We start from the raw sequence: 25,801 nt of genomic DNA on the forward strand, positions 1-25,801 counted from the left end.
GCTCATCACAGTAACTTTAGCAAAACATGCCAAAAAAAAAAAAAAAAAAAAAAAAAAAAAAAAAAGGACTAAAGTTTGTCTCTTGTAATTTTTGACATAAGTGGTCCTGACTGAAATTCTAAAAATGTGCATGAAAACGTATGCGCTTGTTTGAGTCAGATAAAATTTTTGTCTGATAAGAATCTACGATGGAAACACATTTACAAAATAAATTTAGCAACAGTTTATCAGAAAGTGATGTTTTTGTTCTCGTTGACTCCCTGGATGGAAACGCTGCTTTATTCACAAATGTTTTATGTGGGATTCCAATTTTGCACATAAGTTAAATTCACAGCTTTGGATGGAAACACAGCTAGTGACCCGCTGTACACTTTTACAAAATAAAAAGGTACACAGTGTGTCACTTGTGGCATCACACTGAATCTGATTGAACAGAGATCAAGTGTCACACATGCAAGTGCAGTCGTCCAGGGTGCTTCAGCGGCTCCTGTGACCTTTGACCTTGCCGTTGCCAGCACCATGCTGTCGTATCATACAGTGAGGTATGGACATACAGTACAGTCCAAAAGTTTGGAACCACTAAGATTTTTTATGTTTTTAAAAGAAGTTTCGTCTGCTCACCAAGATTACATTTATTTAATTAAAAATACAGTAAAAAAACAGTAATATTGTGAAATATTATTACAATTTAAAATAACTGTGTACTATTTAAATATATTTGACAAAGTAATTTATTCCTGTGATGCAAAGCTGAATTTTCAGCATCATTACTCCACTCTTCAGTGTCACATGATCCTTCAGAAATCATTCTAATATGCTGATCTGCTGCTCAAGAAACATTTATGATTATTTTCAATGTTGAAAACAGTTGTGTACTTTTTTCCTTGATGAATAGAAAGTTCAAAAGAACAGCATTTATCTGAAATACAAAGCTTCTGTAGCATTATACACTACCGTTAAAAAGTTTGGGGTCAGTAAGAATTTTTATTTTTATTTTTTTGAAAAGAAATTAATGAAATAAATACTTTTATTCAGCAAGTATGCATTAAATCAATCAAAAGTGGCAGTAAAGACATTTATAATGTTACAAAAGATTAGATTTCAGATAAACACTGTTCTTTTGAACTTTCTATTCATCAAGTAATCCTGAAAAAAAATATTGTACACAAATATTTTGTACAATTGTACACATTAAATGTTTCTTGAGCAGCAGATCAGCATATTAGAATGATTTCTGAAGGATCATGTGACACTGAAGACTGGAGTAATGATGCTGAAAATTCAGCTTTGCATCACAGGAATAAATTACTTTGTGAAATATATTCAAATAGAAAACAGTTATTTTAAATTGTAATAATTTCACAATATTACTGTTTTTTACTGTATTTTTAATTAAATAAATGTAGCCTTGGTGAGCAGACGAAACTTCTTTTAAAAACATTAAAAATCTTAGTGGTTCCAAACATTTGGACTGTACTGTACAATACATGTCAGTAGAACCCACTCATACAAGACAGGTTCATGGTGTACTGTAACCCTGCCTGTCGGGTTTAGCTCTTAACTTGACATAAATTATGTTTAAGAAGAGACTTAAAATAGTGAAGAAGAAGAATTTGCTGGTTTGATGTCAGGAACTGCTGCAGTCTAAAAAGAGAAACACACAAACATTTATCAACATCAGATTCACTTCTACAGTTTTAACTTCATTTACTGTTCCTGGAGATCTTCCGTCAGGCCGGCACGATATTCATGACCAAATGATTTGGAATAACCTGTTAAATAATGCAAACTTGATTTGCGATCGATAATCTTAAGTAAATTGCTTAAGTAAATGCTGCAGATTTGCAAACAGGATTTACAGTCAAACCAGATCAATAAGTAATATCATCTTGATTGGCTGATGATGATGTTTTTTTTTACCATAAAGGCAAAAGTACAAAATTAATAAAGGCATCGATAAGATTGAAATTTGGCATATGGCAAAAAACAGGGCAAATGGACAGTCAAAGTGTGATATATATTTGATATAATAATTCATAGGCTTGATTCAAGCTACAAAACACACTTTAATTACATAACCCTGAACCATATAATATAGGATTAATTTATTTATAAATCAGGCCCACTTTAGCTGAAAAGACACTTGTATATGGAGTACATGATCTCAAAATGCTTGTTGGTATATCTTGCAAATAACACATGAACTGACTTCTGATGAAGATATTATAGCTGGACCTTAAAGTTATCAAAAGTGGTAAAGAAAAAAACTCCTTTGACATCGATTTTGCTGTAACCTGAAAACACTTTAAAGGTGCCCTAGAATTGAAAATTGAATTTATCTTGGCATAGTTAAATAACAAGAGTTCAGTACATGGAAATGACATACAGTGAGTCTCAAACACCATTGTTTCCTCCTTCTTATATAAATCTAATGCGTGAAAAACACCACGGAAAAACAGGCGAATCTCAACATAACACCGACTGTGACGCAACCATCGGGATCATTAATATGTACGCCCCCAATATTTGCATATGCCAGCCCATGTTCAAGGCATTAGACAAGCCAGTATTAACGTCTGGATCTGTGCACAGCTGAATCATCAGACGTTGTGCAGGTATTGTAAAGCATGCAAGCAGTGACATTAGCGAAAATGGCAGATGGAGCGATAATAACTGACACGATCCATGATATCATGATATATTTAGTGAGATTTGTAAATTGTCTTTCTAAATGTTTCGTTAGCATGTTGCTAATGTACTGTTAAATGTGGTTAAAGTTACCATCGTCTCTTAAAGGGTTAGTTCACCCAAAAATGAAAATTATGTCATTAATGACACCCTCATGTCGTTCCAAACCCGTAAGACCTTCGTTCATCTTCAGAACACAGTTTAAGATATTTTAGATTTAGTCCGAGAGCTTTCTGTCCCTCCATTGAAAATGTATGTACGGTGCACTGTCCATGTCCAGAAAGGTAATAAAAACATCAAAGTAGTCCATGTGACATCAGTGGGTTAGTTAGAAGTTTTTGAAGCATCGAAAATACATTTTGAATTGAGTGTGTCATATAAGAGAGACATACAAAATGTGCAGAGCAGTGGGTCCCGAGGACTGGAGTTGAGAACCACTGGTTTATACAATGTATCATTTATGATGATGATGATGCAGAGATCTCGTCATTGCAACTCAATTTCTGCACACTAACGAATGCTTTCATCTTCACTAACAGTGCAAACACGATTTAACTAAGAGATTCGTTGAATAAAACGGGAGTTTTGTGCGTCAGTCACTGATAAACTCGCACTGTTTGATTGACAGCTTCAGCACGCGCTGCTCCAACGATTGCAAAGTGAGCTTTCTTTGATCGCTTTCTTTATATAATTTAATCACCGTTAAATAACAGATTATTTTCATCCTACTAAGAGAAACAACACAAGTAGACGTTTAGTCACGGGTTTGATTTACTGACACACAGACAAAGAACACCAGACTGTACATGAATCATTAATATCAGATCAGGCATTAGAATTAACACAGTTACTGACATGTTGCGATCATCGCGTAAACGATTGGCTCTCTGGCTTGTCAATCACTGCCGTGACGTTCCTTTTGAGAGACGAGTGCGGCTGCGTGCTCCAGTAACTTTCCACACTCCACAGGCGCTGCATGCAATGTTTTTGTCAGGAGACAGGAGTAACAACTGCAGATTATGAGTTACCTGCGGTGAGTCCGACATAATGAATCCACTAACACGACACAGCGAATGCCGGTGGTAAACACTCATGTTCCAATACTCGTGTTTACGAGTTTTAGGAGGCGTTCCTTTGAAATGTGTTGTGAAGGAGGGGGGTTGTTCTTACGCATGCGCTCATTTCAAAAACTCAGTAACAGTCTTTGGATTCTCAGTCGATGAAAAAATCCTCTGTATCACCTTTAATACTAGTCCTAATGGACATTATAAGGACATTGTTTTTTCCTCAGGTGCACGGTATGTAGCCTACATTTGTAGAAAATGTTTTTCTTTTCGGAGTAGTATAACGAATTGTACGTTTAAAGCAAGACTCCACTTTTTTTGAAAACAGGTTCATTTTCCAACTCCCCTAGAGTTAAACAGTTGAGTTTTACAGTTTTCGAATCCATTCAGCCGATCTCCGGGTCTGGCGGTACCACTTTTAGCATAGCTTAGCATAGTTCATTGAATCTGATTAGACCAATAGCATCTCGCTCAATGACCAAAGAGTTTCAATATTTTTCATATTTAAACCTTGACTCTTCTGTAGTTACATCATGTAGGCTACTAAGACTGACGGAAAATGAAAAGTTGCGATTTTCTAGGCCGAAATGGCTAGGAAATATACTCTCATTCCAGCGTAATAATCAAGGAACTTTGCTGCCGTACCATGAGTGCAGCAGGCCAATGATATTACACAGCGTCTCTCACAAATGTCTCCATGGTTGCAAGGCACGCTCCCTGTGCAAGTAGGGGGTCACAGGCGCTGCGTAATATCATTGCGCCTGCTGCACCCATGGCTTTATTTATTTGATCCAAAATACAGTAAAAACAGTAATATTGTGAAATATTATTACAATTTAAAATAACTGTTTTCTATGTGAATATAGTAAAATGTAATTTATTCCTGTGGTCAAAGCTGAATTTTTAGCATCATTACTCCAGTCTTCAGTGTCACATGATCCTTCAGAAATCATTATAATATGCTGATTTGCTGCTCAAGAAACATTTCTTAATATTATTATCAATGTTGAAAACATTTTTTTTTTTTAAATTACAGAAATTAATACTTTTATCCAGCAAGGATGATTAAATTGATCAAAAGTGACAGTATAGACATTTATAATGTTACAAAAGATTTATATTTCAGATAAATGCTGTTCTGTTGAACTTTCTATTCATCAAATAATCCTGAAAAATGTTTTTCAACATTGATAATGATAATAAATGTTTCTTGATTATCAAATCATCATATTAGAATGATTTCTGAAGGATCATGTGACATTGAAGACTGGAGTAATGATGCATTTTTAAATATATTAAAATAGAAAACAGTTATTTTAAATTGTAAAAATTATTTCACAGTATTACTGTTTTTGCTGTATTTTGGATCAAATAAATGAAGCCTTGAGCAGAAGAGACTTTTGTCCCGTAGTGTATGATGGCATAAAATGCTAAAATGTAGGCTGTATTGCTGCTCATTATACATCCAGTGGAGGGCGTTGTGGTAAAGCATAATGACTGTGTGGGCCAGTGATCCTCCAGGGGGGCTTGGAGATAGGCCTAAATTAAAATTCATTTAAATATATTAATAGAATTAATTAATTGTATCATTAAATTAAATATTAACAAACACCACTTCTCTGTGTATTCTGCGATTGTTTCGGAGCAGCCCACCCCGTTTTTCATCGCGCTGTGTGACTGAACGGAGGATCAAATCACCCAACTGCATCAGTAACATAGTATACGCAAACATCTCTCAGATGGGATGGATAAAGGAAACCAGTGTCGCTAATAAAATTTTGATGGATGACAATTGTAAAGAATGTAAAGACGATTACAGCGACATATACAGGAGTCACACATTACGTGAGTCTGTTATTATTGTATTTACATTTACATCCAGTCTTCAATGTCACATTATTGATGCGCAATAATGATTATTGATTATTGATGAATATGAATGATTATTGATGCGCAAACAAACCGTGTATGTGCGCTCGCGGCTCACTGATATTTCTGCATCTCTTCTCCGACCTGAAGCTCTCTCGGTTATCTTAGTGTTAGTGTGGCACCAGTCCAGGTGTTTTTTCAAGCGATTTGAAAGTTGAAAGTTGCTGGAAAAGTGCTGGAATATCTTATAAAACTATAAGAATAAAACTAACACCACTTAATTTTGGTTAAAATGTGTTGTTGTTTTAACGTGCGTTACTGAGATTGTAATGAGTATAATATTACCCAAATTTTATTAGTCCACAAGAACAAAAGTACAGACAAGAACGCATATTGAGAAACGGCTATGGTCCTTCTTGTTTGACAGGTGCAATACTGCCACCCGAGATGTCAACCAGGTACCAGCTAACCAAGCCGCTTTGGGCCACCATTGACTTCCATAGTAGGAATGACAAATACTATGGATGTAAATGGTGGCCCAATGGCCTTTTTACAAACTTTCCTTAAAATTTCTTCCTATGTTTTCAACAGAACAAAAAAAATTATACAGGTTTGGAACAACCTGAGGGTGAGTAAATGATGACAGAATTTTAATTTTTGGGTGAACTATCCCTTTAAGAGCAAGTCAATTCACTTGTCAAACATACAGTCACATTCAAAAATGTTAATATGCTAAACACAATATATTTCACTTTTTATAAATTGCTAAACACTGAATATTCTAAGTATAATACTGTTAAATTATGTATATTTAATCTATTTATCAACACTTAACACTATGGGGAAGTGTCCAATCTTTCCACCCAAGTTTATCTCCAGCTCTAACACACCTGAAGCAACTAATCAATGACATTAGGATCAATGGAAATTTCCAGGCAGGTGTGGTGGAGCTAAACTCCTCATGAAGAGGAATAAACACCTCTGAACTATGGCCATTACATAATTCTTCATCTTAATTTTCTGTGAAACTACATAGCATTCAAGTAACAAGCTTTTTTTTTTTTTTTTTTTTTTTTTTTTTTTTTGAAAATTTCCTTAGAGCTACAGATTCACCTTTTGCAGATCTTATCACAAAATAGTCATGTCATTCACTTTCTCAAACACAAGATGCTGTTTTCTTTCTTTCTTTTGATAATCCTATTGACTACAACTCAATGTATTATCAATGTTACATTTATCAAGAGGGTGCATCTTTTTTTTTTTTTTTTTTTTTAATTGTCCATCCTCATGTGCCTTCATTCCTATTAAAGGAAAGAAGACAAGGTGCTCTGCAAGCATTGAGTAATACAGTATGCAATATTGGCTATGTAAAGTATGATATTCTTGCTCATGTTCATGTCACTTTCACTAATATTATATCCTAATAAATATTACTCAAGCAAGATGCATGCACTATTTAAGAATTTAGAAAATGGATGGTTTATTTCTTTTTTCAAATAAATACATCTTATTAGATTCAGTAACAATAAATGGAATGCAAATAGCAAGCACAAAAAACAAACAAAAGAACAGAGAAATAATAAGAAAGATGCTTGGTGGTTCAACAAACAACACTACTGTATAAGATGCACCTGTGTTTTCTCTCAAATGAGGAGGAATTGATTAGCACATGCAAAACCAAAATGGGCATTTACTAATCAGAGGCCGATTTCAAACTACAGTGGATGTTTTTCAATCACTTTTGCAGACTTGCTAAAATCATGAAGGTCTGCCCCAAACCAAGCCCCCAGTGGAATAGAGCAAATCAGGTAAAAGCCCATCGTGGTTTGAAAACGGCCCACTGATTGAGAAACACCCGCTAGTGTTCTGCAGAAACACATGCCTGCATGATTTTGTGGTCATCAACTACAAATCACTGTTAGTTCAATGTCACTGTCTCTACCCATGTGTGCTGTCGGCTTTCATCAAAATTTCAATGTTGATCCAACATACATTAAACATTGAAATGTCAGTCTCAACCAAAATGATGGTTTGGATCAAAACTCAACATTGTATCAATGTCACCATGCTATCTGGGTTAGTTCCTGTCCTTGATTCTGATTGGTCAATAGCTGTTTTCTTCACGATAAAACACGGCTATGACTCACCCAACAGTTCTGTGTATCACTACACAACACCCTTAGCAACGTAAACTGTATGTTCTCAATTGATATTGTTCATTGAAGCTTACTGTACTATGTAGAAGAGTGTTGTGAAAGAGAGATCGATTGAGCGAGTTTATTACCTGCAATGAAATTTGCTACAAAGGTGCTTCCGTATCCTATGTTCATAATAAAAAAATTGTTTAAATGTCCGATGTATCATCTTGTCCTTTTTTGTGGGTTAAATTCTCAGTACCGGCAGGTAACCCCCAATATCTCCTCAGGTGCCACAGCAAAAAAAAAAAAAAAAGGCTGCCCACTACTCCGGGTGTGTGTGTCCACTACTCACTGTAATGTGTCTGCACTAATTTGGATGGGTTAAATGCAGAGGATAAATTCAGAATTTGAATCTCTTTTCGTTCAGTTTAATACATTTGTCTATTATTAAATCCAACTGAACTTAATGGTTAATCAATGAATCATTTGGTAAACCTATAGATTTCTATAGATATTGATTTTATAGGCATAGTTTTATAGAACATTTTTGCAATTTAAGTTATGGATAACCAAATGTAACAAATTCTTTTCACATTATAAGCAATTTATCTCAGATTTACCTAGATGATAACCACAAAAAAAAGTGTGTGTGTGTGTATGCGTGTGCGTCTGTGGTCCTGGTAAACACTGCATTGTGAACCAAATGTCAACATGAGGAAAACAGCTTATAAATCTTATGAAATAAAATTTTTATAAAATGTAAAAATGCAGAAAGTTTTCTGTGATGGGTAGGTTTATGGGTAGGGGATAGAACATAGCATTTATAAAGTAAAAATCATTATGCCTATGGAAAGTCCCCATAAAACATGGCAAACCAACATCATTTTACATTATAGAATGCCATGTGATGCTGTAAAAAGAGGCATTACCATGGCAGAGACTGACACATTTCTGTAACTCACCCTTCATCAGTAAAGATCAACTACAGTATAGATTCAGTCATGTGGTACAGTGGGAACATTTACTGTATTGCCAGCACACTCTGTTCTATACAAAACCTCATGACTGTGTCATACTTTATCAAACCTTTTGATAGCATACTGAATAGATATTATTACAAACATTATGGATTTTATGTCAATTATGTAATTTAGGTAATGTAAGTGTTTTTTTCTAATGTGGCATCTGTAGCCTGTGATAACTATGATAATGATAATTATTTCAGCATAAAGGGTGATTTAAAACATGTATCTTGCATTCTTTACTGTTGGATGAACTGATTGTTAAAAGTACTAAACTGAAAGAAGATCATACTGTTGTGTTTCTGTGATTAAACCAAATGTTCCCATTATTACAATAATCTTGTGTTTGAAACAATGATTATGTGGACTGAAAACATGTGCAACTGACTGAAAGCATTCCATCAGGTTTTGAAAGAATGACTAGCTGCGTTACAAGTGTGATCAGTTTGGATTTTTGTACTACGAGTTTTGAAAATGTACACCTTACTTGTGAAAATAGTACCAAAGCGAATAAAAAAAAACTGTAAAAGTTGGGGTGTAAACACTGGCAATTTCTTTCAACATGGAACAGGATAGACAGCAAGGAATAGGAAGAGCTCATGGACAAGGGATCGGTCAGAGAGGTGGGCATGGGCACCAACAGAGAGGTCAAAGAGGTGGGCATGGGGCCCATCAAAGGGTTGGTCATGAGAGAGGGGGAGGCAGAACTGTTGTCTCTAATGAAGACCGGGCCATCATTGTTGATCATGTGGTGAACCAAGGCCTTACTATGGCAGAAGCTGGCAGATTAGTTGATCCAAATCTAAAAAGATCAACTGTCAATTCTATCATCCGAACCTTTTGCCAAGAAAACCGGTAAGTGTGGAGGATGTATACTATTACATTCACAGTAAATTGTAATGCATGTAAATTCATCAGACATGTTACAGTATTTGTACAGTATGATCTATTGACAGTATACTCTGTTCTATGCTTAGAATTGACAGAAAACCCCATAGTGGTGGCCGTGGCCGTGTGCTGACCGACCGGCAAGAGTTGGCAGTGGTGGAAATGGTGAGGGCCAGGAATGATATACGGCTGTCAGAAATAAAGCAGGCAATTGAGGAGAACAATGACACCTTTGCAAATGTGGCATCCATCAGCCTATCAACAGTAACCCGTCTTTTAAAGAGGCACCAGGTATCAATGAAACACATTTACCTGGTGCCTTTTGAGAGAAACAATGACCGGGTGCAACAACTAAGGGCTGAGTATGTTCAGGTACAGCACTATATATTGTATTACTGTTACTATTTGATGCATCACTTGCGTCATATGTATAATGGAACAACACTGTAAAAAGAACTAACCAAAATATATATTTTTAGAGGGTTATGGTGCTTGACGCTGATGTGAACCAGCACAAGTAGATTTTTGTTGAGGAAGCGGGCTTTAACCTTGCCAAAACTCGTCACCGTGGACGGAACATCATCGGCCAACGGGCCACTGTCCAAGTGCCTGGACAACGTGGAGGAAACATCTCCATGTGTGCAGCTATCTCTGAAGATGGTGTCGTAGGACGTAGGCCATTACTTGGCTCCTATAATGCTACAGGTAATGCTGCACATCTTATTGAGTTTCTCAATGAAATTGAGCTGGCCTGTCAAGGTGAAAGGGTCACCTATGTAATTGTGTGGGACAATGTCAGCTTTCACCACGCAGAGGTAGTTCAAGCATGGTTTCAGGCCCATCCTCGATTCATGACTCTCTACCTGCCTCCATACTCTCCTTTCCTCAACCCTATTGAGGAATGTTTTTCAGCATGGAGGTGGAAGGTCTATGATCGCCAACCCCTTGAGCGTGCCACCCTCCTTCAGGCCATGGATGATGCATGTGATGACATCAATGTAGACCAATGTCAAGCATGGATTCGTCACGCCAAAAGGTTTTTTCCAAGGTGCTTGAACAATGATAACATTCATTGTGATGTGGATGAGAATCTATGGCCAAATGCTCAAGACAGGCTTGATCCCAATTAATGTAATGTGTGCACTAAATGTTATGTTTTGTTCTCATTTAGTTACATAATAGAAAGTATACCTATGTTACAATTATATCTGAAAAATAAAAATTAATTTGCCCAAATGATTGTAGAGGATGTCTTCATTGATCATTCACTTGATACACATAGGATGGATATTTTGGAAATTATAGATTATGTAAATGTAAGTAATGTAAGTGTATTGCCTAATGTGAAACTGTGTAATCTGTCTTTTATAGTACTGTAGCATATTAATTTCAGCACTTCTAAGGCCGATTTGAAACATGTATCTTGCATTGTTTGCTGTTGGATGAACTGATTGTTAAAAGTACTAAACTGAAAGAAAATCATACTGTTGTGTTTCAGTGATTAAACCAAATGTTCCCATTGCATATTACAATAATCTTGTTTTTGAAACAATGATTATGTGGACTGAAAACATGTGCAACTGACTGAAAGCATTCCATCAAGTTTTGAAAGAATGACTAGCTGCGTTACAAGTGTAATCAGTTTGGATTTTTGTACTAAGAGTTTTGAAAATGTACACCTTACTTGTGAAAATAGTACCAAAGCGAATAAAAAAAACTGTAATACATTTGTCTATTATTAAATTGAACTGAACTTAATCAATGGATCATTTGTAACACCTATAGATTTCTATAGATATTGATTCTATAGTTTCTATAGAACTTGTTTGGATTTTCCGATATGGATAACCAAATGTAAAGAATTATTTTTACATTATAAGCAATTTATCTTAGATGATGACCACAATTGTCAGAGTGAGTGTGTGGGGTCATGGTAAACCCAGCGCTGTGAACCAAATGTCCCCACTAGGTCTAAAATTACTGGTATTACCATCCTTTTGGTTTGGACATTTGGTTCACAACGCAGTTTACCATGACTTTTTTTTTTTTGGTCCCCATGAGGAAAACGTTTTATAAATAATTCAAAATTATATTTTTATAAAATATAAAAATGCAGAATTTTTTCTGTGATGGGTGGGGGGAGTGTATTTTCTAATATGGCATTTGTATCCTGTGTAACTGTAATTATTTCAGCAACAAGGGTGATTTAAAGCATGTATTTTGCATTGTTTGCTATTGAATTAACTGAATGTTTTAAGTACTAAACTGAAAGAAGATCATACTGTTGTGTTTCTGTGATTAAACCAAATGTTCTCTTTACATATCACAATGATCTTGTGTTTGGAATAGTGATTATGTAGAATGAAAATATGTACAGCTAGAATGAAAGCATGAGATCAGGTTTTGAAAGAATGACTAGCTGTGTCACAAGTGTGATCAGTTTGGAGTTTTGTAAATGTACACCTTACTTGTGAAAATATTAAGGAGTTTTATACTTTTACTGGTATTACACTTTTGCATTCATCTGCAATTTTCACTTTTTTTTTTTTTTTTTTTTTTTTTGCAGGGCTGATCAAAAACAAACAAAATATATTTGGTCACAATCAGCTAAAACTGAAAAGCATCTCGTGTTATTAAAGTACAAAATAAATAAAATGATGAAAATAAACCTTGTTCATTAAAGGGGTCATATAATGCCACTTTTACAGGATGTAAAATAAGTCTCTGGTGTTCCCAGAGTGTGTATGTGAAGTTTTAGCTCAAAATACCCCACAGATCATATTTTATAGCATGTTAAATTTGTCATTTTTTGAGGGTGAGCAAAAATGCTGTTTTTGTGTGTCCCTTTAAATGCAAATGAGCTGCTGCTCTCAAGAAGAGGGCGGAGTTTCAAGAGCTCATGGTAGCAGCTCTGATTACCTCAGACTCACTGAAAATGTCAGAAACTGTTCAGCCTTTTCTGTTCAATCTAAAGGTGGACAATGATGGAGGACTCAAGAAGAAGAGACAACATGTCGAATGCAACAGGACGCTTCTGACCGGTTAGTTGATGATGTAGCTGATGTGGAGCAAAGAAATTATACCGACAAGTGAAAGCCAATAGGTAATAAGTGTAATGGTTGGATATAAACATAACATATATAACATAACATAAAACACTGATTTTCTAAAAATGCTCACTTCAAATGTTGTTTCAACAAAATGTATTTAACAGATAATATATTTAATACATTTATTTCCAACATGTACAATATTTAAAATATTAGTAACCGTGCACAGTTCAGTTGTTCATCTTTTTTAAGTTATTGCACAGTCATTAGATTCAGATGTAATTCTATTATCTTACACATTGCTCTGATGTTGTTTTTCAAATTAAATTCCTGCTAGACGGTGTCTATTATCCACGATGTCGTCACAGTGAGTTTAGAATGTCGCGCGGGTAAAAGCAGACACTCTTCACACTTTACTCACTCACTCGGTTTGTAGCTGCTCTAGTCTGATTGATTGATACCATTAGTGGTTCATCATGGGACAGAGAAGTTCACGAGTACGATCTTTTTTGGATAGCGAGCAGGTTCACGACCCAAACCCCAGCAGCAGCAGCAGCAGCACGGCGGAGGAACAACATCCTCATTGGCCTGTTGATGTTGCTGAGGGAGAGGGAGCCGTGATTCCCAACTCGCGTCCGAAAAAGAAGAAAAAGAAAGGGGGCAACTTCTTTAAGTGGCTCTCTTTCAGTGGGAAGAAAAAATCCACCGAAAACAAGAGCTCAGATCAGGGCGAAATGAAGGACCAAGATATTGAGACGGAAACACCCAGGACAAGTACCGACGGTAAATGACACAACCATCTTATAAAGTCACTTCAAGTTCATAATTTACACCTAAATGAGTGACAGGAACTTTTCTGCCCCCTATAGGATGATTTTAAACAGACCCTCTATAATTATTAAGTTCAATAAAAATAAAAATAAATAAAATTCTACTTTTTTTGCACTTTAAAAATCAATAGGTGAACAATCAGTAATTTACTTTAATATCAAAGCGTCGTGTTCCCAATAAATCAGTATTTTACCAGTTAATTGACTGCTAGCATAACTTCTTGTGCTGATATTCTCCTCTTCAGATCAAAAGTCTCTACAGTCCATCTCCAGATCTGTAGAGGTCACTGATCTCGAGGAACCTCCTGTCGGTGTTATCCGAGTCCTTCCCGCTGCTGAGCCTCTGGAGTTTCAAGAGCTCCAAACTCAAGTTCACGACGCTCCAGCAGGTGAAACGTCTCCTCTGACGAAACCGCTGGACAGTAATGAAGTGAACATGAGACCTGAGGGTGAGTTTCCTAACACAGTCCCTAACAATAATCTCACAATATCTGCAGATCAGCACCACTAAACATCGTCTTCTTCTGTTCATCTTTTAATAGACAACATCTGCTGCCGATATGCAATTGGCCGTAAGCTGGGGCAAGGTGGATTTGGTGCTGTCTATGAAGGCACTCGTTTGGCAGATGGCCATCAGGTTTGATGTCTTTTTTACTTAGCAAATGGTTTTTGATCTGCATTATCTCACTTTATCCAATGTAAGCCATCTACCTGTATCATATATTCACTCTTTAGGGCTCTTGATCTGTTAAAACTTAAACTCTCGCTTGAAATTTATGATACGACCTCTACACACATTAATTGCTTTTTGTTTTGTCCATCAGGTGGCAGTGAAATTTGTCAAAAAGACAAAACACACGGAATGTATCAGTATTGTGAGTATAAGAGATTTTTCAATAGACAAACTCGTTAAATCCCTGTTTAAAACCATCTGACATCATATAATGTTTGTTTCTTCCAGCCTGATCATCCCGAGCCCCTTCCCAAAGAAGTCGCTCTGACAATCCTGGCCAATAAAGGTCCAGTGAAGGACATCATCGAGCTGCTGGACTGGCAGGACCAGCAGGACTTCTACGTCATGGTCCTCGAGCGTCTCTCGCACAGCATGGATGTGTCTCGCTTAGTGCAAGGCAACGGCGGCAGCATCGACGAGAACTTTGCTCGGCTCATCATTTGGGGGGCAACACTAGCCGCTGAGGCGTGCTGTCGCCGCGGGGTTTACCATGGGGACATCAAATTAGAGAACCTCCTGATAGACTTGAAGAACCTCGAAGTCAAACTCATTGACTTTGGATGCGGCGATCTCCTGACAGAATCTGCCTACACGAGATTCTGTGGTGTGTATTAGTTCTCCAAACTCATGTGAACTCATGCTGGGGTAGAGACTCACACATGGGACAAACTCTTTTTCCTCCAGGCACAATCATGTACTGCCCTCCCGAGTACAGGATGAAGGGCGAGTTTCATGGAAAGCCGGCGACGGTCTGGACTCTGGGGATCCTCTTGTTCAGAATGCTGTGCGGATACTTTCCAGATACTTTTGACCTGTACAGGATCAATATGAACACCTGGTACAAACCGGGCTTGACAGAAGGTAATTTGTTTATTACTTCAAGTTCAATTCTAATGCTAAACTTCATAGGCTTTATAGGAGATGGCTGTATTGATAATGCAGGAATTTGTCTGCTTTCTGACCTGAAGATCTTAGAATAAGGATTCAGAAGAGTGGATGTAAAGTTTACGGTAATAATCAGACGTCTCTCCATCTTTCTGCACAGGTTGCTGCCATTTGATCTGCTCTCTTCTGCAGCAGAAGCCTGAGTGTCGGCCTGATCTGGAAAGGATTGTTAACCATGAATGGTTTTCGGTACTGAGCCATGAGCTAGAAACTATTTAAGATGTATTTTGACCATCTCACCTGTTCAAAGTGTAATGAATTTAGGCAATAAAACCCATTTCTGTTTTTTGTTCCAGGTGTAAGTCCGGTCACAGCCACTCCAGAAGTGTCATCGGTTCAGAAAATCTCTTTCTGTTTGATGAAAAAATCCACCAAAAACAAGAACTCAGGATGAGATGAAGGACCAAAGTACTGAGATGGAAACATCCAGAAGTACCGACAGTAAATGACAAACATTTTATGAGAATATTGAACTCTATGTAGGTTCCTGAAGCTCTTCAAAGTCACTTCATAATTTACACCTAAAAATGAGAAGCTGCAACTTTTCTCACCTCATTTGTTTTATTTGTTCCAGGTGTAAGAGCGGTCACTCCAGAAGTGTCATCTGTTCATCTGTGTGTCTGAATCCAGTGGCGTCTCCATCCATCCGCTTTAGCCTCTTCCATCTTGGCTTGAAGTAGCAACATTAGCATCTGGCAATATTGCTTTCCGAATGATGTAAAAATAAATAATTGTACTTTTGTAAACAATTTGAGTGTAGTTCATCTGAACAGCCACAAAGGTTGCCTTCAGAGATCTACTGTTGTTAAAAAAAAAAGAAAAGAAAAAGTTAACAGACATGTTACCATACAGTGCCTTCAACTTGTGTAAAATTGTATATTTTATACTTGATATTCAAAACAATAAAAGACATGGTTTTACAGTACATGGATTAATCATAATTGATAAATGAAAATTGACATATTGCACTCCTTCAATTGAAACTTAAACCTAAATGTAAATCTTAACATTGAATATTTATTTAATTCCATAAAGAAACACTTTTATAAAAGAGAATGATTTTATTTTATTAAATGTGATTGATGATTTTGCAATATTGGTCATAAATAATAATAAAAAAGGTTTTTTTTTGTTTTGTTTTTTTACAAACTTTAGGGAGGCTGTAAAAGGCACAGTATGTTTTTTTCGCCGCTAGGGGTCGCTAAACTCTTCAAAACAATAACAAAGGCGTGGACTCATGGAACTTGTCATTCCTATGGATCTAGTAATGTTTATGGGGAAATAATGTTTATGGATGAGTGAATGCATGTTTATTTATTTATTTTTTTACATGACTGTATAAAGCAGGGCGTGGCCGAGAATCGTGGGCGCGATTGCTAATGAGAGACAGATATCAGTGCCACACGCGAGTCCCAGAGGATATAAAGGAATGAGGACATTTCATTCTACTCGCAAAATACTCGCAAAGCTGAAATACTACTCATACAGTTTATTTGACACATTAAAATTGTGAGGCAATGCAGCGCTGTTTCACTTAGTCTCACGTTACACTATCATACTAAACTGCATTTGAGTGTGTTGAAAGCTGTAATGCTAACTTTATCTATGTAAGTATTAGTTTATTGGCTGTATAAGATTTAACAGTAAGCTAGATCAACATTAGAATATAATACTAATGATATTCTAACATTTCATCGTGTTGAGCTATATAACATAGCCTACATTTGCTTACCTTGTCTAATAACGTGCAACGGCGTCGAGCTCTGTCAAGTCAAAGTTGTTGCAAAGCTCTCACAATGTCGGAAACGCCACGCCGATATTGATCCTCGTTTTATTTCTCCTTTTGTCCCATAGTTTGCCATAATGTTTGAACGAAACAACAACAGCGTGCCGATAGACGTTACACAGCTGTCTGCGTCTGTTGCCATGGTTACTGTGCAACGCAAAGAAACTAGGGATAATGCGTCATTGACAGGCGACAAGCGACAAGTGACAAGGGAGGGACGGGCACTATTTAAAGTCAGAACGCATCCAGTCCTGTATGTTGTCCCCAAAAAACTGATAGTATTAGCCACATGAACTGAACTGGTATAAGAGTCTCAAAATGAGAGTCTGTCTTAAGTCTGTCAAGCAATTTGTCACCTTTATACAAAGATGCAATCACAACTGGGAAAGCATTTGGCAGAGTCATGGCAAAATTGAGTGGTGAGCTCAATTTCCAGTGCTACATTTGCTGAATCTGATGTTTATGAGCCAGCGTTTTTGAAATATTTCGAAAGTTGCATACTACTTGGGCATGTCGCTTAAGAGGGTGATGTTTGCCTTCAAACTTCATAAACCACAACTTGGAAAGAGGTCCAAATACAGTCATAATACTTGAATAATGTGTCATATAATGATGTTTAGGAGTTAGATTCCTACCAGGATAAAGCAGCTTGTATTGTGTATGGTGATCTATTATTAGTTGCAGACATCCCAATCTGCAAAAAGTCATTTCAGGGAGGTACACCCCCCCCCCAAAAAAAAAAAAAAAAAAGAGGAAGGAGCTATAAGCTATAGGCATATGCAATTATTCGTTAATTATGTTTAAATATGAAGATTACTTTTACTATTTATATAAGCTGCTTATACTATTTATGTAAACTGCTTTTATTTATTTTCCATTGCAACTTTAAACAGGTCTAAGGAGTTTGTTGTTTTCATGTAGCCTTGGCAACTTGCCTGAATAATATGCACATGAAATGAAACTTGTCAATTCACCTCACTGATAATTGATTGGTTGATTTGCCGAAAAAGGCCATTCGGGATGCTCTCTGTCATACATGCGCTACGCACACACGCACACACACACACACACACACACACACACACACACACACACACACACACGCAAGGTCTCTCTCTCGCTCCCTCTCCCTCTCTGCCGTGCGCGCGCTGGTTTGAAACACAGTCTCTATGCGCGCTCTTGCTCGCTCGCTCTAGATTCCGGGAGATTTTAACTAATTTGCGGTTATCAGGGAGCCGCTATCAATATGCGGGAGACTCCCGGAACTTCCGGGAGACTTGGGATGTCTGTAGTTGTTTAAGATAAGCTGCAAGCCCTTTTGACACAACAGGTGCAAAAATGATGTCACATATTTCACGCAACAACAGGAAAAGATGCCAATGTGGGCTCTTTGGATCAATTAAATCACCCAACAGAAAAGGCAAGACTAGTGGTAAACACCACATCTGTGATGCAGTCTGCTTAATAGCATTTTCAGATGTCCTAAAATTTTTAATTGCACTTTATTTTTTTGATTTTCATAGCCATAGTTAAACGCTGCTATTCTTTCATTTAATAGTTCCAGAGAAAAACATTTCTCCTCATAAATGAAATGCCGCAGCATCAATTTCACCTCAAGAGGTGCGACTCCTTCAAGCACATCATGCATGATGTCCACACCGATATTCTCAGTGACATGAAAATACTGTAGGCTATTTAGGCATGAGTTATGCTTGACACCGGTTGCACTTGCATCATTGAGTTGTACATGGTATGCATAGTTTTCCCTTGTACGTCTCTCTGTGTTATTCTCATCAAAAATATATTGAGAACTTGATTTGTCAATTAAACAAATTTGACAAAATCTGTTTGCAGAGAAACTTTCCACATAGCCACAGAGTGAGTGACAGGCAAGATTGTCTGCTGTAAACAAACAAAGCATTCCATAAAGTAATATTTATCATGTATTTTGACCTCTTTTGCTCAATCTCTTTTAAGTCTGTTAAAAGTGGTTCCAAAATTCTGTCAAAACCATAAATGTTTTAATCAACAGAATTAAAGAAAAGACGTAAATGAATATTGGAAAGCACAGAATTGTACTCTGAAGGCACATTTCTTAATGCAAAGTAAACGGCCCCCATTTTGTGAATCTTTGTTTTTGATCCAAGAGGATTTGTTGTTTCCAAATCATCGAGATTTGTAATTTATAATTTGTAATGCATTGGAATGGTTTCAGTAAAGAGGATGTTTAGATTAATGAACACCATCACAATAATCATGCATTTTTCCCTGTCCACCACAAGACTGCATATACATATTTTGCATTTTGTCACAGCTAAATAGAAATGTAATTGTGTTAATTTTTGAGATGTACTGACATGTGACAGGCACTAACACCTTGCTTTTTTCCCATTCTTTTTAACACAATCTAATCTGTGATCAAGAAACACTTCTGTTGGTTTCTCAAAGGAAAAATTGTCAGAAAAGTACTTAGTTTAAATAATGTATCTATGTCACTAAACATGTATCTAGTACTCTTAAAATCTTTCATAAGTGTTTGAACTTCAGTGCTATCTAGCGGAACTGCCAAGTTCTTTACTAAAGTATTAGTCTTTTCTTGCAAATGACCTAAGGCACGATCAGTGACTTCTTTTGTGCAGGTTATACTTTTTTGAACATCAGTATAAGTTACATTAGAAGAGGCATACATGCGGGCAGCAAAAACAGCAGCACAATCTGTTAGGCTTAAACTGCCGGAACTGGTTCTGTTTCAGACATTCATCTTCAAAATTACTTATTCTGCTTTCATCAATTTGATTTGCTATATCTATGTTTTCAGTGCATCCTGACTATACTGAAGGGCATGAATTCATGTTACAATGATCTCTGCTAAGATGTTTTAAAAATGAATTGAAATTATGATACGTTCTGGGGCAACCATTTTGACTACAAATTAAAGTTAGGTTGTGACTGTCGGAGAGTGCATGTACCTCCCTTAAATGCCAAATTAACAACTTTGTTTCAAAAGAAACTTTTTCAAGACACTTTGGACAGGTATACATGCTTATTTCAATTAGGGACGAGACTGCAATTTTGCAATCAATTCCATGACCTTTGAACATTTGCAAGAGGACTGGGTCAAAGGTAGGTCATATATATACTCAAAAAATGAAAAAAACAGACAGTTGGCATGGATACTGAAGATTGCACAGCCAGAAGAGTTTGAAAAGTCTGTCTACAGCACAGGTCAGGCTTTCAACGTCAAGTGGAAGGGCAAAAGAATCATTCTTTGCCACAATTACGTACTGGGCTCCATGTTGTAGAGAACCGATGGAAACCAACTGCGGCTGAGCTGACTTCAGGGACCCTTTCATGGATTCACTGAGCAAGGAGGTCACGTTGGTACCGGCCTACAGAAATGGAACAATGAAAAGCATCAGAAAATGTTGCTGCATGAGAAACAATGTTGTTTATCACAAGCTAACACAGTAAAAAAAAGCATACCGGCACTTGCTCCAACAGGTATGAGACTGCAGAGTTCACACAGCATTTACTGCCAGCAACACTTTTCCCAGATGCCGTGGGTGGAAGAAGATGAATGAGGATCTTCAACATAGTGTAGTTATTGAAAGTTATTGAAATTAGAGACATATATTTCAGTTTGTGCATTTAAAAAATTATTAATGAGTGCTTTTATTACAACCTGTAAATGTTTTAACTGATTTTTTTTTTCTTTTTTTTTTTCTTTTTTTTCTGGTGTATGTATATCTTAATGTATGTCTTTCGGGAGACTTTTTGTTCTCCTGCCAGGCCTTTATTGAAAATAAGAACATGTTCTTAATAATTTGCCTGGTAAAATAAAGGTTAAATAAAAAAGTAGCACAGCTCATCTTGATGAAGTGAAGATGCAGGTCACATGCAAAAGAATTTAAAACAAAATTTATTTTATCATGAATTGAACATTAAAATTCACATTTAGTTTCCTCATTTAAACTTAAAAATGTGTGCACATGCAACAGACATTGAGGCAGAAAATCATACCATCTTGCTGATTGTCGGCTTTCTCCAGCAAGTGTTGTATGTCATTTTTCTTCTCCACAGCAATTTTAAGAGAATTTTATGATAATAATGAATTTTTATGCAATAATTATGATCAATTTTTTCCCATTGAATATACTAGAAAATTTATATATATTTGTAATTTTTTTTTATTTTTTTTTATTAATGCTGTATTTTATTTTAAAGTACAGCCAAGGCCTATAGAAAACAATTTTTGAAATTAGATTGGTGCCATCTGGTGGACAAATTAAGCATTTTTATCATGCAATAGCACATTTTACCACTATAGAGAATTTACAGCTCTCTGTAGAAAGGCTTGTGAATTCTAGTGATTTTTGCACATATTTGCCTATTTATTTCAGGTTGTGGATTTTAATATATAATCACAGATTCTTAAAGACTATTTTTGTCAAGTTTTTTTTTTTTGTTTGGTTGGTTTAAATGGTAATTTCAAGTGCCAGTTTTACTTTATAATACAGTCAAACCTGAACATTGCACTAGAAAGAGAACAAATGGAAAGCATTTTGTTACCCATTGTTTTAATTCTAACTTAATAAAAACAATTACATTATTTCAATCATAACATATTTTTATTAACCTTTTATTATAAACATTTCCATTAAAATTATTTTTTGCAATTCAATGAACAGTAACTCTTCAAAATTGCCAACAGCAATTATGAACAAAAAACAAAAATAACAGCAAACATATAATAATTTTCAAACAGTACATGTAAATGGAAAATAGAAAAATAAAAAAAGTGTTTTAAATATCATCATAACTAAATATTTACATATTATTATGTCCATATTATTTAAATTGAATGAACAGTAACTCTTATCCAAAATTGGCAACGGGCAATTATGAACAAAACTAAACTAACAGTTATCAAACTAAATTAATTATACTAAATATAAACTAAAAATTATCAAAACAGTAAATTATCAAACAGTAAATTAGAGAAATAAAAAAATCATTCTAACTATATTTACATATTATTTACAAACTAATTAACACAGTCACACATCACAATAGAGTGTCCCTTACAAATTGGAATGTGGCACTTTGAGCAAACGATGCCTGTTTTCAAATCGTGTGGTAAGCACTTTCTGCATCTTCTTCTTTTGGCGGGGGAGGGACCAGCTTGGGAGGGACCAGACATGGAGGAAACTGCTTCCTCATCACATTCCTGCACCTTCCTCAGAAGTTGCAGAGAGGCTGGGGTGCGTGGAATGTGCCGCCTTGATTGAATGAAGGGGAACACGAGCGCTCTTCCTAGGTCCTGCAAAAAGTGCCTCCTCATGTAGTTGTCCCCCTGTCTCCAACTGGGATTTATTTCCCTCCAGATGACAAAGGCATTGTATGCCGATACATCTAGCATATTGTAGAAGACTGCCATGGGCCAGCGAGCTGTCTTCCTCCGGCAGGTATATGTTGCAACAATCTGGAATATCACAAAAAAGCATACACAAACATTTAGTATTACTGCTGACGTCCAGTGATAGTTCAATTCTCTTTACATGCCATTTAGCTTAGAATAAAAAAAATAGTATTTGCAATTATTTATGCAATTATTTATGTATATATATATATATATATATATATATATATACACATAAATAATTGCATAAAATACTTTTTTTTTATTCTAAGCTATGGCATGTAAAGTGAATTGAACTATCACTGGATGTCATATATATATATATATATATATATATATATATATATATATATATATATTACATATATTAGTAATATTTATTATTATTATCATCATCATTTTTTTAGAATATATATTTATTTCAATAAAAAATTTGTAGCAAAGTAGCAAATACCTTATCAAGATTGTCCACTCCCCCTTTGGTCCTGTTGTATGACAAGATCATTTCAGGTTTCCTGTCTTCTCTTTCGCTCACTGCTGCATCTTCGTGCACAGTGCTCATGAGAAGAACGTTTTTATTTTTTCTGGGGCAGTACGACACGATGGCGTGTGTTTCTGTGAAGGCGAACAGAGATGAGAACTTAGCCCGGCCTCTTGGAATGGTCAGAGCACTTGGCAGCTCTGGCTTGTTCCTTCGGATTGTTCCTATCATTCTCATTTTCTTGTTTAGGAGCTCTATGCCAAGAGCATATGAAGTAAAAAAGTTGTCACAAGTGACAATATGCCCTTGAAAGCCATCCATCATTTCCAGGACTATTCTCCTTCCCAGCTTTCTTTTGTGTGGCATCCCTGGAGGTTTTCCTGTGTACACCTGCATGTTCAAACAGTAGCTCGAGTTTGCATCACAGGCTGCCCATATTTTAATGCCATATTTGGCAGGTTTTTTTGGCATGTACTGTTTGAAAGGACACCGGCCCCTGAATCCCACCAAGCTCTCATCAACTGTAATGTTGGTATCTGGTCTGTACATGAGAGGTAGTCTTTTGACCCAGTCTTCCCACATCTCTCTGATTGGTGCCAGTTTGTCCTGTTCCCTCCTTTCAGCTCTTGACCTCTTATCATCGAAACGTAAAATCCTAGTCAGTTGTTTGAATTTTTTCAGTGGCATGGTTGTACGGAAAATTGCCCTCCCCAACTCACTGTCCCATAAACTGGATGCAGATTCGTGGTGAGATTTTAAAACCCCAGCAAGAATTAGAAGTCCAATAAATGCTTGGATTTCATTACATTCAATATTAGACCAGTCTTCACCAAACACTCGTTGCCCCTCTAAATTTGTCATCTCAAGAAGCTTTTGTTGCATGGAGCTTGGAAAAAAAAGTTCAAAAGTAGATTTGATATCTTCAGCCCTTACACAGGCATACCTTGTTGGTCCAGGCGCATTTCCTCTGACCTCCTCTGCCCGTGCTCTCCTTTGTGTCCTTGTGTGAGGAGTTGAAGTCCACAGTATTTCCCCGTTCTTGGAGAGGTAAGTTTCAGGGCCTTCTCTCTCCTCTGAATCCTCCTCTGAATCCTCAGTGAAGTTTGGGTCAGCCTCTGTAAAATCTTCCTCTTCAGAGACTTGCTCATCTGGCTATGTTCCCTCTTCTTCATCACTGCTATGTAGTAAATAAGCCAGGGTCTCCTGAGCAGTATATCTCTTAGCCATTGTGGAGAATGAACTGTGGGCTGGGCTCAAAGTGGCAATATTTATACCCCAAGTTTTTGTTTTCATAAACAAATGCTGTGATTGGCTTTTTGTTTTCATAAACAAGTGCTGCAATACGCCTGAAGGTTACTAGGGAAGAATTCCATCCTTTGATCTTCCTTTGAATCCAAAATTAGCTTTTGCAGTGACACACTTTCATTTGTGTGTGCGTGTGTTTTTGTGTGTATAAGTGTGTGTGTGTGTGTGTGTGTGAATTTTTTTGTCTGTTTTGCACTCTTGATGTTTTAGAGATTCACCCCTTCACTGTTGTGTGCTTTTTTTCTGCATCGTGGCTGATTTGTAGATTGTACACACAAAAAAACTCAGTATTTTCATATTTTTGCCAATTTCCCATTCATTTCCTATGGCGGGTCATTTTTGACCCGAAGACCCTGAGTGTGACTATTTTTTTTACGACCACTTAGACTTTTCAAATCCTGTCCCCAATTTTTTTGGGTGTTCATATACCAAGTACCAATAAAGTCACCAAGTTTCGGACCATTCCGATGAAGCTACGATTTTTAACATTTAAAAAAAAAAAATGTCGGGTCATAAATGACCGAAGAACCTCAGAGGTAAAGAAGGTCATCATCAGCAAAATTACAGCAATTGTTGAGTCCATGTTTTCGCCTTGGAGACGTTCAATGTCGGCAAGAACAGTCTTCACTTCTTTTGTCCAGCGAAGAAGCTGAGTTTTGAAGAACTGGAGCACCCTCCTTCCTTTTCCAGCAATGCATTCTCTCAGCCTTTCGTAAAGTTCGATCCCAGTAAGTGAAGTGAAGTGCTGCATTAAAAACTTCTTCATAAACAGGAAAGGCCATTCTCTTTTCAATTCATCTACACTAAGTGAAGGTGTGGAGTTTATTGCACTGCGCTGACTTGCGTAAGTTAAGACCATCAAATCATTCACTCTTACATGGTCTGATACACTTGGTCCTTCCTGAGAGAAAATTAATTTAAGTTCTTCTTTTTTATGATGTAGAGAGTCTATTGTCTCTCCTTCTGGTAATTGAGATGGCTGCCAGTTTATGCATCCATAGCTGTCAGTTTTTGCAACTTTTTCTGGCTGTGCTGGGTGGACATCATTAGTATCAGCAGGTCTTTTTGGCTTTCTGAGACGGGCAAGGGTATTGTTTCTGTTAAGGTTATCCACTCTATTTTTCAGTTGTGAGGACAACGTGAAGTATCCATTGCCCATTCTGTCACCTTCATCTGTTCTGTCCATGTTGGGTTTAAGCATTTTTCTCTCATGGCATCTACAGTGATTCTAACCATGTGCCGTCTGTCTGTGTCTTCTGGGATTGTGTTCTGAGAGAGACATCTTTGTAGAGTGGGCCTAGTCTTCTCCCATGGAATTTTAAATGTCGAAGTCCAGGTTTTATTTTGCAAAGGAACACTGCACTGTGGTGAAGTCATTATTGAGGAGACTTCCAATTCAGTTACTGGAGTTAATGTCAGTGTAATTGTGTCGCTTGCTGCATTGTCACTTGGCTGACTGTGCTGTGTACCACCACCACTATGGCGTTATTTTACTGTCAAATGTCGAGAGCACATTATTGTGACGCGAGAGCATATCAATGTAATGCGCGAGCGCAAATCTGTCCGCTCGCGCGTGGATTTCC

At 36.7% G+C, this 25,801-nt stretch overlaps 2 protein-coding genes and 1 long non-coding RNA gene across 6 annotated transcripts; 1 reads left to right on the forward strand and 2 right to left on the reverse strand.

Annotated features, from left to right (window-relative positions):
* The first annotated feature begins 12,445 nt into the window (after window positions 1–12,445).
* Window positions 12,446–15,938, forward strand: LOC125280623 (serine/threonine-protein kinase pim-1-like). Of its 4 annotated transcripts, XR_007187669.1 has the most exons (9): window positions 12,575–13,502; window positions 13,795–13,998; window positions 14,092–14,186; window positions 14,374–14,424; window positions 14,511–14,886; window positions 14,967–15,143; window positions 15,328–15,416; window positions 15,524–15,706; window positions 15,802–15,938. XR_007187669.1 is itself a non-coding variant. In XM_048211286.1 (7 exons), the coding sequence occupies exons 1-7, from the start codon at window positions 12,569–12,571 to the stop codon at window positions 15,444–15,446; spliced, it is 1,164 nt and encodes a 387-aa protein (XP_048067243.1). In that variant the 5' UTR covers window positions 12,446–12,568; the 3' UTR covers window positions 15,447–15,488. The 4 variants fall into 4 exon arrangements, 3 of the variants coding, with proteins under 3 accessions (XP_048067243.1, XP_048067241.1, XP_048067242.1); XM_048211286.1 differs by lacking the exons at window positions 15,524–15,706; window positions 15,802–15,938 and having other exon boundaries at window positions 12,446–12,710; window positions 15,328–15,488; XM_048211284.1 differs by lacking the exons at window positions 15,524–15,706; window positions 15,802–15,938 and having other exon boundaries at window positions 15,328–15,488.
* Window positions 15,244–17,518, reverse strand: LOC125280625. Its single transcript, XR_007187670.1, has 4 exons — window positions 16,960–17,518; window positions 15,779–16,026; window positions 15,468–15,578; window positions 15,244–15,383 (listed from the first exon to the last, which is right to left on the reverse strand). It is a non-coding gene; the product is annotated as an uncharacterized LOC125280625 (long non-coding RNA).
* Window positions 17,519–22,050: 4,532 nt separating this feature from the next.
* On the reverse strand, window positions 22,051–25,404 carry LOC125279302 (piggyBac transposable element-derived protein 4-like). The gene is made up of 4 exons (XM_048208811.1): window positions 24,748–25,404; window positions 22,887–24,065; window positions 22,158–22,495; window positions 22,051–22,057 (listed from the first exon to the last, which is right to left on the reverse strand). The coding sequence occupies exons 1-4, from the start codon at window positions 25,402–25,404 to the stop codon at window positions 22,051–22,053; spliced, it is 2,181 nt and encodes a 726-aa protein (XP_048064768.1).
* Between the last annotated feature and the right edge of the window lie 397 nt (window positions 25,405–25,801).

Source organism: Megalobrama amblycephala, linkage group LG12 (assembly GCF_018812025.1).
Source record: "Megalobrama amblycephala isolate DHTTF-2021 linkage group LG12, ASM1881202v1, whole genome shotgun sequence".
Classification (NCBI taxonomy): domain Eukaryota; kingdom Metazoa; phylum Chordata; class Actinopteri; order Cypriniformes; family Xenocyprididae; genus Megalobrama; species Megalobrama amblycephala.

Excerpts from the sequence above, each read along its gene's own strand:
- LOC125279302 (XM_048208811.1), bottom strand. The coding sequence starts at position 25,404 with ATGGACAGAACAGATGAAGGTGACAGAATGGGCAATGGATACTTCACG. Across the intron at positions 24,066-24,747 it reads TGACCTTCTTTACCTCTGAG|CCAGATGAGCAAGTCTCTGA; the intron begins GTTCTTCGGTCA and ends GAGGGAACATAG. Across the intron at positions 22,496-22,886 it reads GAGTGGACAATCTTGATAAG|ATTGTTGCAACATATACCTG; the intron begins GTATTTGCTACT and ends GTGATATTCCAG.
- LOC125280623 (XM_048211284.1), top strand. The coding sequence starts at position 13,196 with ATGGGACAGAGAAGTTCACGAGTACGATCTTTTTTGGATAGCGAGCAG. Across the intron at positions 13,503-13,794 it reads ACCCAGGACAAGTACCGACG|ATCAAAAGTCTCTACAGTCC; the intron begins GTAAATGACACA and ends TCTCCTCTTCAG. Across the intron at positions 14,187-14,373 it reads GTTTGGCAGATGGCCATCAG|GTGGCAGTGAAATTTGTCAA; the intron begins GTTTGATGTCTT and ends TTTGTCCATCAG.